Source organism: Lolium perenne, chromosome 1, assembly GCF_019359855.2.
Source record: "Lolium perenne isolate Kyuss_39 chromosome 1, Kyuss_2.0, whole genome shotgun sequence".
Classification (NCBI taxonomy): domain Eukaryota; kingdom Viridiplantae; phylum Streptophyta; class Magnoliopsida; order Poales; family Poaceae; genus Lolium; species Lolium perenne.
In genome coordinates this window covers 192,612,910-192,631,035 of record NC_067244.2, presented here as the reverse complement: position 1 = coordinate 192,631,035, position 18,126 = coordinate 192,612,910, and the positions used below count along the sequence as shown (strand labels likewise).

Genomic DNA, 18,126 nt, shown 5'->3' with positions numbered 1-18,126 from the left:
GGAGGATACAAGGTAGACACAACTGGGATGACAGAACAAATAGATCTCACAAATTGGCACTGGAAGAAAAGGTGTTTAATGGTTTCATCCTGATGACAAAAAAACATACCGAGTACTTCCGTGCCAATTCCGCTTAACAAGATTGTTTTTGGTGAGAATAACTCCTCGACGAAGGTACCATCCAATTTTATTTTATTTTTAATGGTATCTTCATCTTCCAAATTTTTTTATTATTATCAACTGGTAAATCAGAATGAAGTATAGCGCTGTATAAAGATTTGACCGAGAAAGAGTCATCTACATGTAAATTCCACCTAAATTCGTCCGGCTCAGGTGATAGGTTAATATCCCCCAGCCTTTGAATTAGTGCATTCCATGCCAATAGCCTTTGTCCTAGAAAAACTCGCCTGAACGTCACATTCGGTGGCGAGGTAGCCATTACTATGGCAATGGTATCACCTTTGCGACGAATAATACTATACAACACATGATACTGTTCACTTAGGGGGGCATTGTCTAATCAAACATCTTCCGAGAACCGTATATGTGATTCATTCTTGATCGAGAAAGTACCATGACGAAAAAAGACATTTTTTCGCCATAAGACCAGCCCAGAAGTGTGAATCCCCAGGTTTCCAAACCACTTGGGATAACGTCTTCGAGCCGATATATTTTCTCCTAAGAATAATTTGCCAAATCCCATCCTCTGTAAGAAGCTTAAAAAGCCATTTACCCAGCAGGGCTGAATTCTTGACCTCCAGGTCATGAACTCCAATCCTGCCTTGATCTTTGAGACTACAAACTATACTCCATTTAACTAGTCGATATTTCTTTTTCTCGTTGTCCCCTTGCCAAAAGAATCTGGATCGATAATAATCGAGTTTATGCAGAATTCCTTTCGGCAATAGGAAGAAAGATAATGATAACCCACAAGTATAGGGGATCGCAACAGTCTTCGAGGGAAGTAAAACCCAAATTTATTGATTCGACACAAGGGGAGGTAAAGAATACTTATAAGCCTTAGCAACTGAGTTGTCAATTCAGCTGCACCTGGAAAAACACTAGTAACAGGGGTGATGTGAAAGTAGCAATAATATGAGAGCAGTAGTAATAGTAACACAGCAGCAGTAACAGTAACACAGAGGCAATGACACCAGAAAATAGTTGATACTACTTGCAATGACATATAGAACGAATATATGATGATGAGAGATGGACCGGGGTTCCCAACGATCTACACTAGTGGTAACTCTCCAATAACAAGTGACAAGTGTTGGGTGAACGAATTACAGTTGGGCAATTGATAGGATTGAAATAGCATTAAGACAGAACATCAAGATTATTAATCATGTAGGCATGTTTTCCATATATAGTCATACGTGCTCGCAATGAGAAACTTGCATGACATCTTTTGTCCTACCAGCCGGTGGCAGCCGGGCCTCAAGGGAATCTACTGGCTATTAAGGTACTCCTTTTAATAGAGCACCGGAGCAAAGCATTAACACTTGGTGAAAACATGTGATCCTCATACCTACGCCTTCCCCTCCAGTTGTCCCAATTTCTGTCACTTTGGGGCCTTTGGTTCCGAACATAGACATGTGCATATAACTCGTAGATACAATCTAAGCAATAAGTATAGAGATTAAATCTAAGATCATGCCACTCGGGCCCTAATGACAAGCATTAAGCATAACAAGATTGCAGCAACAATAACTTCACAAACTTTATAGATAGACTAATCATAATGTATCATCCATCGGATCCCAACAAACACAACACCGATTACATCAGATGAATCTCAATCATGTAAGGCAGCTCATGAGATCATTGTATTGAAGTACATGGGAGAGAGAATACCAACTAGCTACTGCTAGAACCCGTAGTCCATGGGGGAACTACTCACGGAGCATGATGGAGGCGGTGGCGTCGATGGAGATGGCTTCCGGGGGCACTTCCCCGTCCCGGCAGGGTGCCGGAACAGAGACTTCTGTCCCCCGAATTGGAGTTTCGCGATGGCGGCGGCGCCCCTGGAGTCTTTCTGGAGTTTCGTCAATTCGTGTTGCGTTTTTAGGTCGAAAGGGCTTATATAGGCGAAGAGGCGGCGCAGGAGGGCGCCTGGGGCCTCCTCCTCATAGGCCAGCACGGCCCTGTCGTGTGGTGGCCCCTAGCCCGCCTCCGACTCTCCTTCGGTGTTCTGGGGTCTTCCGGGAAAAATAAGATACTGGGTCTTTGTTTCGTCGAATTCCGAGAATATTGCCCGAACAGCCTTTCTGGAACCAAAAACAACAGAAAACAGGAACTGACACTATGGCATCTTGTTAATAGGTTAGTTCCGGAAAACGCATAAAACATTATAAAGTGCGAGCAAAACATGTAAGTATTGTCATAAAACAAGCATGGAACATCAGAAATTATAGATACGTTGGAGACGTATCAGCATCCCCAAGCTTAGTTCCTACTCGTCCTCGAGTAGATAAACGATAAAAAGAATAATTTCTGTAGTGACATGCTACTTACATAACCTTGATCATACTATTGTAAAGCATATGAGATGAATGAAGTGCCTCAAGGCAATGATCTATAGTTGCTAACAAATAGATAACATATAGCAAAACTTTTCATGAATAATACTTTCAAGACAAGCATCAAAAGTCTTGCATAAGAGTTAACTCATAAAGCAATAAATTCAAAGTAAAGGCATCGAAGCAACACAAAGGAAGATTTAAGTTTCAGCAGTTGCTTTCAACTTTCAACATGCATATCTCATGGATAATTGTCAACACAAAGTAATATAATAAGTGCAAATAAGCAAGTATGTAAGAATCAATGCACAGTTGACACAAGTGTTTGCTTCTAAGATGAAAGGAAGTAGGTAAACTGACTCAACATAAAGTAGAAGAAAGGCCCTTCGCAGAGGGAAGCAGGGATTAAATCATGTGCTAGAGCTTTTCAAGTTTTAAAATCATATAGAGCATAAAAGTAAAGTTTTGGGAGGTGTTTGTTGTTAACGAATGGTAGTGGGCACTCTAACCCCCTTGCCAAACAGACTTTCGAAGAGCGGCTCCCATATTTATCTCTCACATGTACTTTAGTTTAATTTTTATTTTTGAGTGACACTCCTTCCAACCTTTGCTTTCACAAGCCATGGCTAACCGAATCCTCGGGTGCCTTCCAACAATCACATACCATGAAGGAGTGTCTATTTGCAAAATTAAGTTGCTTACTGATGAATCAGAGAAAAACATGTAAAGATAATTATTAATGAAAGTTAACTAATTGGGGCTGGGAACCCCATTGCCAGCTCTTTTTGCAAAATTATTGGATAAGCGGATGAAGCCACTAGTCCATTGGTGAAAGCTGCCCAACAAGATTGAAAGATAAACACCACATACTTCCTCATGAGCTATAAAACATTGACACAAATAAGAGATGATAAATTTTGAATTGTTTAAAGGTAGCACATGAATTATTTACTTGGAATGGCAGGAAATACCACATAGTAGGTAGGTATGGTGGACACACATGGCATAGTTTTTGGCTCAAGGATTTGGATGCACGAGAAGCATTCCCTCTCAGTACAAGGCTTAGGCTAGCAAGGTTGTTTGAAGCAAACACAAGTATGAACCAGTACAGGAAAACTTACATAAGAACATATTGCAAGCATTATAAAACTCTACACTGTCTTCCTTGTTGCTCAAACACTTTTACCAGAAAATATCTAGACCTTAGAGAGACCAATCATGCAAACCAATTTCAACAAGCTCTACGGTAGTTCTCCACTAATAGGTTTAAACTACATGATGCAAGAGCTTAATCATGATCTACTTGAGAGCTCAAAACAATTGCCAAGTATCAAATTATTCAAGACATTATGAGGCATTTTCTATTTCCAACCAAATAACAATAAGTGTTGTAGCTTCCAACTTTTACCATTGAACATCAAAAGTAAAACGAAGAACACAAGTGTTCATATGAAAAAGCGGAGCGTGTCTCTCTCCCACACAAGGATTGCTAGGATCCGAATTTATTCAAACAAAAACAAAAATAAAAACACACAGACGCTCCAAGTAAAGCACATAAGATGTGACCGAATAAAAATATAGTTTCAATAGAAGAAACCTGATAAATTGTTGATGAAGAAGGGGATGCCTTGGGCATCCCCAAGCTTAGACGCTTGAGTCTTCTTGAAATATGCAGGGATGAACCACGGGGGCATCCCCAAGCTTAGACTTTTCACTCTTCTTGATCATATATCATCCTCCTCTCTTGACCCTTGAAAACTTCCTTCACACCAAACTTCTTATAAACTTCATTAGAGGGGTTAGTACTCAAAAAACTTTAATTCACCTTAGTCCTGTAGTGACACATTGCAGGAACTCAATAAAACATTAGCTACAGCTCTCCACGTCTAGAAAGCCTCACTTAAAGTCCACAAGAGACAATGCAAAAAAACAGAGACAGAATCTGTCAAAACAGAACAGCCAGTAAAGACGAATTTTTAAGAGGTACTTCCGTTGCTCAAATCAGAAAACTCAAAACTAGTGAAAGTTGCGTACATATCTGAGGAACACACACGTAAATTGGCAGATTTTTCTGAGTTACCTACAGAGAACCCTGCCCAAATTCGTGACAGATAGAAATCTATTTCTGCGCAGAAATCCAAATCTAGTATCAACCTTCTATTAGAGACTTCACTTGGCACAACATTGCAATAAAATAAAGATAAGGAGAGGTTGCTACAGTAGTAACAACTTCCGAGACACAACAAAACAGTAGCAAAATAAAGACATGGGTTATCTCCCAAGAAGTGCTTTCTTTATAGCCATTAAGATGGGCTCATCAATTTTAATGATGCACTCGCAAGAAATAAGAGTTGAAGCAAAAGAGAGCATCAAAAAGCAAATTCAAAACACATTTAAGTCTAACCCACTTCCTATGCATAGGAATCTTGTACACAAAAAAATTCATGAAGAACAAAGTAACAAGCATAAGAAGATAAAACAAGAGTAACTTCAAAATTTTCAGCGTATAGAGAGGTGTTTTAATACCATGCAAATTTCTACAACCATATTTTCCTCTCTCATAATAATTTTCAGTAGCTTCATGAATAAACTCAACAATATAACTATCACATAAAGTATGCTTTTCATGATCCATAAACACATAATTTTTATCAAGCTCAAAGATAGTGGGATTAAAACTTTCAAACCCACTTTTATTAATAATATAACAAGATGATTGATCAATCTCAAAAGATATGGGACTCCTAGATAAAGTGAAGACTTCTCCAATCCCATTCATTAGTAGTACAATTAATATTATCAAGTAACATAGGACCATCATCTAGAGCTTTATCATAAACATTTGTTACGCAAAACTCTTTAGGATCATGCATTTCGACATCAGGCACAAACAAAGCATTATCATAAGATTTATGAAAATAACATGGATTATCATAGATAACAGTAGCATAATTATTCTCACAAGTTTTACTCATAGGTACTATTTCAAGAGAATCCACAGGAACATAAAATTCAACCTCCTTCGATAAGCATGGAGGACAATCAAATAGTGTAAGAGATAAAGAGTTACTCTCATTAGAAGGTTGGCATGTGTAGCTAATCCATTCTTCCTCCTTTTGTTCATCACTCCCCTCTTCTTTTTCATCCAATAAGCTTTCAGGTTCATCAATTTCCTCCTCCTTTTCATCCAATGAGCTTTCAGGTTCATCAATTTCTTTTTCCACAGGTTCCTGCAAATTGTGAGTGCATTCTTGTGCATTAATGAGTCTCTCTTTATAATCAATGATATAAGGATTATCACTGTAACTTTCTATGCAAAAATTAAGGATAGAAGAGACATAATCTTTAAGGTCCTTACAAACAACACAAGTTTCATAATTTTTAGCCATGAAGGATTCGATCTCAGAAGCTCCCATAAATAAGACAAATTGTTCTACCTCTTCGAACCCAAGATGAATATAGTTATTCCAATTATAGTTCTTAATTAAAACTTCTTCACTAAAGCCACATTGAAATTTCAGATGTTTAGTATCCTCTTTAGAGCAACAATTTATATCATGGCGTTTAAGCAAGATTTTAGCAATTGTATTCAATTTTTCTATCATAGCACTCATTACTTTACCCGTTCTTGATTCTCTATAATTATTATAATATTCGATAAGCTCCAACATGGTTGTAGGTTCTCCCATAACAAAAGTTTTTAATTTTTTGGTTTTTCAATTTTTTATGGATTTTTGGGTATATAAGAAAAATAAAACAAGACAAAAGGAAACTAAGCAAAAGTAAACTAAGCAAAATAATACTAGACAGAAATAAACTAAGCACAAATAAACTAGACAAAAGTAAACTAAGTAAAATAAAATAAAATAAAAACAGAGACAGAGGTATAGTGTACTCCCCAGGTGAACTTATGAGTAGAGCTATGCCTCTCCGGCAACGGTGCCAGAAAATAGCTTAGTAGCCGAGATCCGGAGTGTGAATGCCTTTTACCTTTCCTCCCCGGCAACGGCGCCAGAAAATAGTCTTGATAACCCACAAGTATAGGGGATCGCAACAGTCTTCGAGGGAAGTAAAACCCAAATTTATTGATTCGACACAAGGGGAGGTAAAGAATACTTATAAGCCTTAACAACTGAGTTGTCAATTCAGCTGCACCTGGAAAAACACTAGTAACAGGGGTGATGTGAAAGTAGCAGTAATATAAGAGCAGTAGTAATAGTAACACAGGAGCAGTAACAGTAACACAGAGGCAATGACACCAGAAAATAGTTGATACTACTTCCAATGACATATAGAACGAATATATGATGATGAGAGATGGACCGAGGTTCCCAGCGATCTACACTAGTGGTAACTCTCCAATAACAACTGACAAGTGTTGGGTGAACGAATTACAGTTGGGCAATTGATAGGATTGAAATAGCATTAAGACAGAACATCAAAATTATTAATCATGTAGGCATGTTTTCCATATATAGTCATACATGCTCGCAATGAGAAACTTGCATGACATCTTTTGTCCTACCAGCCGGTGGCAGCCGGGCCTCAAGGGAATCTACTGGCTATTAAGGTACTCCTTTCAATAGAGCACCGGAGCAAAGCATTAACACTTGGTGAAAACATGTGATCCTCATACCTACGCCTTCCCCTCCAGTTGTCCCAATTTCTGTCACTTTGGGGCCTTTGGTTCCGGACATAGACATGTGCATACAACTTGTAGATACAATCTAAGCAATAATTATAGAGCTTAAATCTAAGATCATGCCACTCGGGCCCTAATGACAAGAATTAAGCATAACAAGATTGCAGCAACAATAACTTCACAAACTTTATAGATAGACTAATCATAATGTATCATCCATCGGATCCCAACAAACACAACACCGATTACATCAGATGAATCTCAATCATGTAAGGTAGCTCATGAGATCATTGTATTGAAGTACATGGGAGAGAGAATACCAACTAGCTACTGCTAGAACCCGTAGTCCATGGGGGAACTACTCACGGAGAATGATGGAGGCGGTGGCGTCGATGGAGATGGCTTCCGGGGGCACTTCCCCGTCCCGGCAGGGTGCCGGAACAGAGACTTCTGTCCCCCGAATTGGAGTTTCGCGATGGTGGCGGCGCCCCTGGAGTCTTTCTGGAGTTTCGTCAATTCATGTCGCGTTTTTAGGTCGAAAGGGCTTATATAGGCGAAGAGGCGGCGCAGGAGGGCGCCTGGGGCCTCCTCCTCATAGGCCGGCGCGGCCAGGGTGGAGCCCGCGCGGCCCTGTTGTGTGGTGGCCCCCTGGCCTGCCTCCGACTCTCCTTCGGTGTTTTGGGATCTTCCGGGAAAAATAAGATACTGGGTCTTTGTTTCGTCGAATTCCGAGAATATTGCCCGAACAGCCTTTCTGGAACCAAAAACAACAGAAAACAGGAACTGGAACTATGGAATCTTGTTAATAGGTTAGTTCCGGAAAACGCATAAAAACATTATAAAGTGCGAGCAAAACATGTAAGTATTGTCATAAAACAAGCATGGAACATCAGAAATTATAGATACGTTGGAGACGTATCAGATAACATATACAGTACCATATTTGTCAGTACCGAATTAATGAGTATCAATCTTCCCCCTAGGGACAACAATTTAACTTTCCAACTACTAAGGCTCTTTTGTAATCTTTCTTCCACTAATTTCCATTCAGCAATTGTAAGTCTCTGATAATGAATCGGAATACCCAAATAGCGAATAGGAAATTGGCCTTGCCCACAACCAAACAACTCTGTATACAAAGTTGTATCATCTTGGGCTTCACCGAAACAGAACAATTCACTTTTATGGAAGTTGATTTTTAATTCCGACAACTGCTCGAAAGCCGCCAAAATTAATTTTAGGTTGCGAGCTTTTTCGAGATCATGATCCATAAACAGAATTGTATCATCGGCATATTAAAGGATAGATAATCCACCATCAACCAGATATGGAATCACAACCTCAATTTGACCATCAGACTTGGCCGCTCTATAAGTATAGCCAACATATCCGCTACAATGTTAAACAACATTGGTGATAACGGATCCCCTTGGCGTAACCCTTTTCGAGTTTGGAGTGTCATCATTAACCCTGATTGCCACAGTACCTCCATACACGAAGTCATTTATTAGAGCGCGCCATTTAGGAGAAAAATCTTTCATCCTGAGCGTCTGATGGAAGAAAGACCACTTGACCTTGTCATAAGCCTTTTCAAAGTCTAATTTTATAATAATCCCATTTAATTTCTTAGAATGCATCTCATGTACCGTCTCATGTAATACCACCACTCCATCGAGGATATTTCTTCCTTTCATAAAAGCAGTCTGAGATGGCAGAACAACATGATCCGCAACCGAATTAAGTCTAATGGTGGCCACTTTCCTGAAAATCTTGAAACTTACGTTTAAGAGGCAAATAGGTCTATATTGTTGAATCCTTTCTGCCTCATTAACTTTCGGTAACAAAATTACTTCACCAAAATTTAGACGAAATAATTCTAGTTGTCCTATATGCAGAGCACTGAACAAATCTAGAAGATCGGGTTTAATAATATCCCAGAAAGTTTGATAGAACTCTGCTGGAAAACCATCCGGACCCGGTGTCTTGTTGCATTCCATTTGAAAAATTGCCTTTTGTACCTCTTCCTCAGAATAAGGTGCGGTTAATAAGGCATTTTCTTCCATAGAAACTTGGGGTATGCCATATGTTAAGTCATCATTTAGAGAAATGGAACTTTCATCCGGAGAACCAAACATACCTTTATAGTAATTAGTAATGTAAGATTTGAGTTACTCATGGCCTTCAATCAACCCTTCATATTGATTAAGAGAGTGAATACGTTTTTTCCGATGTCTCCTATTGGCTATGCCATGGAAATACCGCAAATTTGAGTCTCCTTCCAAGATGAATTGGGCTTTGGAACATTGATACCATTTGAGTTCCTCTTCGCGAAGGAGACTCACCATCTGCGCATTGGATTGATTCTTAAGTTCAATCTCATGCAAAGTCAGTGGTCTCACCTCAGCAAAAGCCTCTAACTCATCAATCACCTTTGATAAGCGAGTCTTCTCCTTTCTAAGGATACCAGCCATATGGGCAGCCCACCCAGAGAGATGTTTACGCATTACACGCATCGTATTATTTCATCTCAAAATTGGAGTGCTGCCACCAACCGGTCACTTCCAAACCGACTTAACCATCTCATGGAACCCTTCCCGATGTAGCCAGCCAAGTTCGAATTTAAAAGGCCGTTTACACATAGGGCGGGGATTCCCAGTGGTTAGAAGGATAGGTGCATGGTCAGACAATTTTTCAATACGTTCTAGTGCACGGGCAGACACCATAGGGTATTTATCTTTCCATTCGGTATCCATCAACACACGGTCTAGCTTTTCGTATGTGGGTTCAGGCAAGCTGTTGGCCCAAGTAAATTGTCGACCAGACATAAACACCTCTCTTAAGTCAAGGCTATCAATGACAACATTAAACAAAGAAGAATGTCCATCGAAAATACCTTTACTTTTCTCATGAGGAAATCTTAGTACATTGAAATCCCCTCCGATTAAAATCGGGTAGGGGTTATCTTTAGTAAGATTTACCAACTCACGTAAAAAGTCAGCCTTAAAAGCATCTTGGGCGGCACCATACACAGCAGCTAGACTCCAAATGAAACCGTCAGCTTTATTCTGGATGTCGAGCTTAATGTGATACTCTCCATCGGAACTAGCTAAGACAGTCATGGTGTCTATGCGGACGCCAAGTAGAATACCCCGGACCTACCACGAGGCGGGCGAGAAAACCACTGAAAGTTAATCCCGCCTGATAAACGGTCGAGAAAACTCTGTGATAAATTCCGCCTACCCGTCTCGGATATAGCAATAAAATCTAAATCATAATCTCTACAACTATCGGCAATGTGAGAATGCTTAGCCAAGTCACCAAGACCTCTGCTATTCCGAAACATGCCATTCATTGAGAAACTATTTTAGATTTAGAATTCTTGCCATATCTACGAGACTTCTTCCCAGCCGATGACCTAGAGCCTCGTGCAGAAGCGCTTAGATCATAAACTGAACTAAGCTCTGAGTTCTCTAAGTCGACTTCTGAGACATTACCAATGATAGCCGAAAGAAGCTGACCATCTAGGATGTTATCCTCTTCATCACCGTCTATAATGGATGTTTCAAGCCCAGCGGAGTCATTCGGAATAACCGTTAAACGGTCAAGCTCCGTTTGTCTCAACACTTAGCCGAAACCGAGATCTCATCAGGCCGACTACCCAACGAGACCCCAAGACTACACAAATTTGAAGAAATACGAGAATCTGAAAACGAAGTAAAAGACTTGGAAGATTGTTTAGTACCAGCCGTGTCGAGGTTCTTCTCCGCCTTGCATCGCATGGCTCTCCGCAAGAGCTCCGTCCCTACTCCGGAAATTTTTCTGAAGATAAAATTACATAGAAACAGGTGAACATTAAATATGTTTAAATTTGGAAAAAAATGTACAAGAACATAAAAAAGCAAGATTTAAATTCAAAATCAAATTTATTTGGTAGTTATACAAAACCGAATACAACAATACAACAACACTATTCATGTCTCCCTTAGAGAAAAAAAAGCTATTCATGTCTAACATGTTCTTTTGTCACCTCCTAAATAATTATGAGTTTGAGCTTAAAATTTCACATGTTTATAGATCATTTTCTTTCTAAGACACTTTGTGAAAATATACAAACTTTAGTTTTCGCGAAGTTTCTATAATTCTATTGCAACTTGGGAAATGGCACAACCGGTGATGGTACACAAAATACGGCTGACAAGACAACATAAACTCGTCTGGTGAAAATGTCCGACAAGACACTGTTTGGTTCGGGATCCATTTTTCCAAAATATCGTTTGTCTGACAAGACAATCTAAACTCGGGATCCATTTTCAAAAATGAACTCCGGTGCAGCATTTGCCACACAGAACAGCGCAGGAAACTGAACAGGCCTCCACACTGGTCACCTCTGTGCTGGGCCACTAACCCAATTAAGAGCCCAAGAGCACCGTGACCTAACGCGGACTCTTAACGCCGTATCCGACGGCAGGTACCTTACGCAAGGCCATAAAAAGCACCTCCGCGCACCCCCAACGCCGTCACAACAGCTAGGGTTTATCTCCGCGAGACTCTATCGTACATTCGGTTTCGCACCTCAGTCACTACGGCGTCGCCCGCGAAAAGATCCTGCAGAGTCCGAGCAAAATGGTCAGACTTCTGGTTTATTGTTTTGTTCTTGCTATTGTGCCCGATGTTTCTCTCTGTGATTCGATCATTCGATCAAGGGATTCGTCACATAGTTTGAGGCCATGACATGTGCATCCTTCTGCGTGTTTGTAGGTTGAGCTTTCTTGATGCAGTCGGTTCCTTATTAGTTCTTGTTAGTTGTTATAGCGAACATTTCGCATAAAGATGACATTCTTCTACTGGAAAACCTTTGCTGCCATTTTGATCTAAAATGTAGAGTGAATCGCCAGAAATACAAAATATCGTTTGGCAATGACGTATATAGATCGGCTACTTAGTACCAAGGGATCACGTCTCACTTAAAACTTAAAAGTGGCATTCCTCTAAAGGGAAATCTTTTTGTCCATTTTGATCTACGCGCAGAGCTAATCGTTCCTAATTGCATATTTGTCGGAGATACTGCTTACATATCTGTAGAATCAAATCTTCCTGTCATTTTGATCTTCACACATAGCTAATCAGGGGCCTGGCCAGTATGGCATACTGATCGATGATTGATTGCTTCAGTTCACAGTTTATACATGGACCTTCTGCCGAGGTCCTTTTTTTTTTCTGTCCACACAATAGAACTTTTAGTTTGACGGTGAATCCTGGTATCGCTGGATCACGTGATTCATGGAATGTGCACTTTTCTTTGTTTTCCTAGATGTCTTAAATTGATGTGCCGCTTAATGCTGTATTGATGATTTTAAATTAAAATTGCGGTGTTGTAAGTTGGATGATTTTTCTTATTCCTTTTATGATTTCCATTCCATTTTCAAAAGCCAATTGCGCTAAAATCTCGGCTGCTCTACTGAAGTGCTAATCCAGTCTCTGCCCATTAAGGATGATGCGAATCGGCGTAGAAGCCTTTTTCTCTTGCACCTCTTTGACACGCCCATGCTATCCTGAATAATACACCTGTCTGGAGGCGTAGCTTGAGCATTTATTTAGTTACTTGCCATTCCGTTGTATACTCTAGGAAACTATGAAGTTTTTTCTCTAAAATATAAAACCACTAGTATATTATACTCCCTCTATTCCATTCTATAGTGCCTATAGTTTTTTGGCACGGAAATTAGCGCAAGAGTATTTTTTACACAAGACCCCTAACTAAACGATTTGATATCAACATAAAATTTGGGAAATCCATATCTTCCTAACTTACCATAACAAATTTGGGAGCTGAACAATTTGGGAGCTGACCGGGAAGGGGGTAATTGAAAAAAAGCTAAGCTACAACCTTATATTATGAAATAAATGCCAAAAATCTATAGGCACTATAAAAAGGAACGGAGGGAGTATCTAAGACTGTTGTTCTAATTGACGCTTTCCTAAGCCATCACGTCACCTGATTGTAACTTCTGGTCCACGCATCAATCACAACAATTAATGAATAGTATCAAGAAATCACTGGTTATATGGCTCTTGGTGCTCATTCGTTGTTTCTCTTCGCAGGCGAGGGGTCTGAAGAAGCACGTGAAGAGGCTTAATGCCCCTAAACATTGTACGCTTGACAAGCTTGGTGGAGCATTTGTAAGTACATTCTGTAACTGTACGCTTTTACTAATTTTCAGTTGCCTGAACTTTTTGGAAAATGTCAATAACCTGAAATGCACACTACTAAGACTGTTGAGAGTGTTCAATTTTACCAAAATGTTAGTACAATGTTGAGTCCGCATGGTTGTACATAGCTTTCTGTCTATTGGTTGGTTATACAGTACATAGAGTGAGGTTGAGGTGATGATTGTTGTATGTCGATACAAAGTTAAATGGTTTTGCTTTTTACTAAATCAGAGAACTCATGATTTTTTATGAGCAGGCACCCAAACCTTCTTCTGGTCCACACAAATCTAGGGAGTGTTTGCCCATGCTTCTTATCATCAGGAACAGGTTGAAGTATGCTCTGAGCTACCGTGAAGTTAATTCAATCTTGATGCAGCGACATATCATGATTGATGGGAAGGTCAGGACTGACAAAACATATCCTGCTGGGTTCATGAGTATTTTTCTTGCTTGCTTCTGTTTAATCCTATTTTCAGTACCTATTATTGACTTACTGATCACGAAATGTTGTTGCCTCCTTTATTAATTTATCTTGCAGATGTTGTATCAATCCCAAAGACTGGGGAGAATTTCCGCCTTCTCTATGACACCAAGGGCCGCTTCCGTCTCCACAAAATTAGGGATGAGGAGGCTAAGGTATGTACTGTGATAGGAGTAGCTCTTGCTTATTACTCCATCCGTCCCTTGATATAAGCTGTATAATTTCTTTGCACGAAAATTAATGCATGGTCTAAGATGGCAATTTTCGTTGGTTTTGGACATAATAGCCTCGAATGACCGAAACTAGAGGAATATTAGGAAAGTTGGAATTTCCTCTTATGATCAGATAACATGCTTTGAGTATCCAACAAATCCCACAAATCTCTCACTAAGCAACCCTACCTAAAGACTGATAGAAAAGAATGCCTCATACAGGCTAGGTGGGAAACAAAGACTCCTATATTTCAGAGATTGGGGCATATAAAGAAGTGGATTGCATGCGGCAATTAAAACACAGATTACATGCGGGAGCTACTCCTTAATTTTATGAGTTGCATTTGACCAGGTCGGGGGTAAATTTGCCGACAATTGTATTAACTATATGGTTTATATCAAGGAACAGAGGGAGTATGCTTTTGTGTGATGTTGTTTTTCATATACCAAACTTAGATTGTCAGCTAGTCCATGGTTATGTTGCCCCCAAATGGCTATATGTTGTTAAATTTACTACAATAATATTAATATGACAAGTTGAATAGTAAGTAGATTATTGTGTATATTTTGATTCAGTGACTAGGAAATTTGAAGCTGAGTTGCTTCCCTGAAGGCACAATCATGTTGTTCAGTTACTTGGTGGTACTGTGTCCAAAGCACTTACATTTGTCCTTTGCTCATGTTGTTTTCTGTCTTTTCGAAAATTAAACCCATTCTTGGATAAATTAAGACACTTCTAAATGAGGATTAGATTGTGCTCAGGCTATATGATCATTTTCGCAACACATGTTTCTGCACTTATGAGGCTGTATTCTGTTCTGCAGTTCAAGCTCTGCAAGGTTCGATCTGTGCAGTTTGGACAGAAAGGCGTTCCTTCCCTGAACACATACGACGGCCGCACCATCCGCTACCCTGACCCTCTCATCAAAGCCAATGACACCATCAAGATTGAGCTGGAGACCAACAAGATCGTGGATTTCATCAAGTTCGACGTTGGGAACTTCGTGATGGTGACGGGTGGCAGGAACACCGGGCGCGTCGGGGTGATCAAGAGCAGGGAGAAGCACCAGGGCAGCTTCGAGACCATTCACGTCGAGGATGCACTCGGCCATCAGTTCGCCACCCGCCTGGCCAACGTATTCACCGTTGGCAAGGACAAGAAGTCGTTGGTCTCTCTCCCCAAGGGCAAGGGCGTCAAGCTCACGATCATTGAAGAGGCAAGGAAGCGCAATGCTGCAGCTGCTGCTGTGGCTTGACACCTCTCCCCTCCTAGAATAAAATGTTTTTACTATGAGCGAGTTCCTGTTGGAGACAAGCCATGTTAGTTCCCCATTTTATATTTTCATTGAACTGTTCTCCCTGAGTTGGTTGCTTTGAGCACTGAAAGTGCTGGATTAAGAACATATTTTTGCCGATCTTAAATGTGTACCTATGAGTTAAAAAAGAATTTTTGTAATGCAATTTTTTGTTCTTACTGATTTTAGGTATGGGCCTGTTCACACCGTTTGGTTTGCTTGGTGGGTTGATATTTGGTTCAGGCAGCTATTCATTCGTTTGTCCCCTAAAAAAGAACTATTCATTCGTTCATCCATAACATGTTCATTCGGGAAACTAGTGCCACTGACACTATTTCATTCTGAAACTTTAGTTATGCCAAATGCGTTCTGTTAGATTTATCTTCTCTTCATGTACACATTTTTTGAACTTATCCATCATCCATGAACAGGTGTTGGCCGTTAGTTCAACTTGCCTAATTGGCCTAGGCTATTTGTTTTTACCAAGTACCCACCAAACAGTTAAAATTTGAACTCCTTACAATAAATCTAAATATATTTTCATAAAATCAAGGAGACTCATGAGCTTACTGTTCAATTGTCGACCAAATTAGAAAATTGCGTTTGAACTTTCTGTCTAGGCGTCTACCAGCAATTCAAATTATGGAAGTGCTCAGAAAAATCCGAAGTTTTTACAGAAAATCTAGCTTACTCATACTACTGTATTTTCCAAATTCAGGCCAAATCCAACACAAGTTTTAGGAGAAAATCGTGCAGGCTCCGCCCAGTTCAATAAGAGAAGGGGTAGTTTGATCATTTTAGGCTTGGTCAGGCTATTCCAAGGGCTTTGACTAACAATAAGACCCACCTATGGTAAAAAGGAGAGGAAAGCCTAATTAAACTTCCAAGGTGACCTAGTGGTGTCACATAAATTTTGCTACCGATAAGGCTTCAGAACTTAGGATAGAGTCCTAGACCTCGCTATTTCGCAAAACCAACAAGCCAACAAGAACTGAGATCGATCACGTTCTGCTAACTTTGCTTGAACACGAGAAGCCTTATTACAGAAGCGATTTTACATGGACAAGAAATCACAGGATGGGAGTACTTTAGTAGCACGCTTGATGCTATGAACAACGACTCCAACAATGGATTTGTCTTGTTCAACGTCCTGTCATTCTTTTAATCAGATTCAAGTAAGTCTAACTCCACTTAGAGCAACTATATCATACTGAAAAGCTACTTTTGTGTATGCTCAACATATATTGAGTACAACCAATGTTCTTCTTTTCCAGACACACTATAAAGCATACTACTTCCATTCCTAAAATAGCTTTGCAACTTTTTCTAGATATGAATAAATCTATAGCTAAAACATGTATATATATCTTCGTATCTACACAAAGTTGGTAAGGTTTTTAGGAACGGAGGGAGTACTATAGTTGTCACATCTCTATGCATAGTTCATAACATTATGTATCCCACTATTATTCATATCTCTATATTCGACGCACAAATCAATCATAAACATTCCAGACACATAATTGAAACAGTTCACTTCACACACAAAACTAAAACAACATAGTTCAAACACCAGTCCGAACACCATAATTTAGATAACAAATACAACTGAGTACAATGAAGCGACAAAGTTCGAGCACATTCATTTGAATACTTCTTTGGCCCCCTCATCAGGGTTCAATGGTGAGAAGCTATGCACTAGAACTTTGTCGGCGTGGGAGAGACACACGGCCTAGGGGAACATAAAGAGAGGAAACGGGGGAAATTTCCCTCCCACCACGGATTAGTGTTTCTGCGTACCCTAAACTCCTAAAGGACCCCCACCCTCCCGTAGCGCTAATTTGTGGGGGAGGGGGCGTCAAGTATCACAATTCAGAGAAGGTCCAATCCTGTAAGAACGTAGGAAAAGCTTAAGGTTGTACATTATAAAACACAAACTATGCTGGAGAGTGGATTTGGTGTACAGATGGGTACGTGTGCATGCATTAAATACCGTTGGATCTTTCTCAGCATCGTCGGATGCAGCTCAATGACAGACGGCGACTTCACGGCCCCGTAAACTTTTCTATGCACCAGACCCTCCCTTTTGGCAGCAAATTTGTTTTGTCGTTTGCGCGGCTCTACTTTTCTTCAGCTGAACCGCGGCATGGAGCGCCCAAACCTCGCGCCGTCGGGTACCCCACCTCCACCAGGCGCTGCCGCAGCACCCTCCACCTCCATACCTCCCTCCTGCAGCGCCTTCTCCCAACCCCCTCCACTATTGCCTACGCGGCCCACACGCCCGTGTCGGGGCCGGCGATGGCCAACGGCGGGTTCGTCGGGGTGCCGCGGAGGCCACCAATCACTCCAAGCCGTCTGCCGTGTACAAGGCCCTCAGCAGCAATGGTGACATCTCGTCCGCGTTGGCCAAGGGGAAGCACAACGATGTGAACTGTGACCACGTCCGACAAGACTCGGGAGAGAGTAGGACTCGAACGGCGAGCGGCTCGGTGGAGGTTTGCCAGGGAATCGACTGGTGGAGGACCGTGGAGGCGGACGTGGTCCCAAGTGGCCTCCAACCGGCCGACAAGGCGCGGCGGTGGACGGCGTCCGCATCGGGATCTTGGGCGTCCGCCATTACCGCCGCCTTGAGATTCTGGCCGCAATAGCTGGAGCCCGTTGACTCGATTTGAGAGATGGGTGATAGCTCGGATTTGGGAGAGGGGAGATGGATGCATCCGAGATTTCGTTCATGGCACAGACGAATTTCTTCAACACGCTGGTG

General features: G+C 40.8%; 1 protein-coding gene across 1 annotated transcript; it reads left to right on the top strand.

Moving 5' to 3' along the window:
* The first annotated feature begins 11,891 nt into the window (after positions 1 to 11,891).
* Positions 11,892 to 15,360, top strand: LOC127309472 (small ribosomal subunit protein eS4-like). Its single transcript, XM_071823928.1, has 5 exons — positions 11,892 to 11,918; positions 13,267 to 13,344; positions 13,631 to 13,811; positions 13,913 to 14,010; positions 14,892 to 15,360. Exons 1-5 carry the CDS (start codon positions 11,892 to 11,894, stop codon positions 15,321 to 15,323), a joined length of 816 nt encoding a protein of 271 aa, XP_071680029.1. The 3' UTR covers positions 15,324 to 15,360.
* The last annotated feature ends 2,766 nt before the right edge of the window (positions 15,361 to 18,126 follow it).

What these genes read in the sequence shown, in the direction of transcription:
- LOC127309472 (XM_071823928.1), top strand. Translation starts at nt 11,892, where the DNA reads ATGACATGTGCATCCTTCTGCGTGTTT. An exon ending in GTGCATCCTTCTGCGTGTTT is followed by an intron (nt 11,919 to 13,266) that starts GTAGGTTGAGCT and finishes TTCTCTTCGCAG; the next exon opens with GCGAGGGGTCTGAAGAAGCA. An exon ending in TTAGGGATGAGGAGGCTAAG is followed by an intron (nt 14,011 to 14,891) that starts GTATGTACTGTG and finishes TCTGTTCTGCAG; the next exon opens with TTCAAGCTCTGCAAGGTTCG.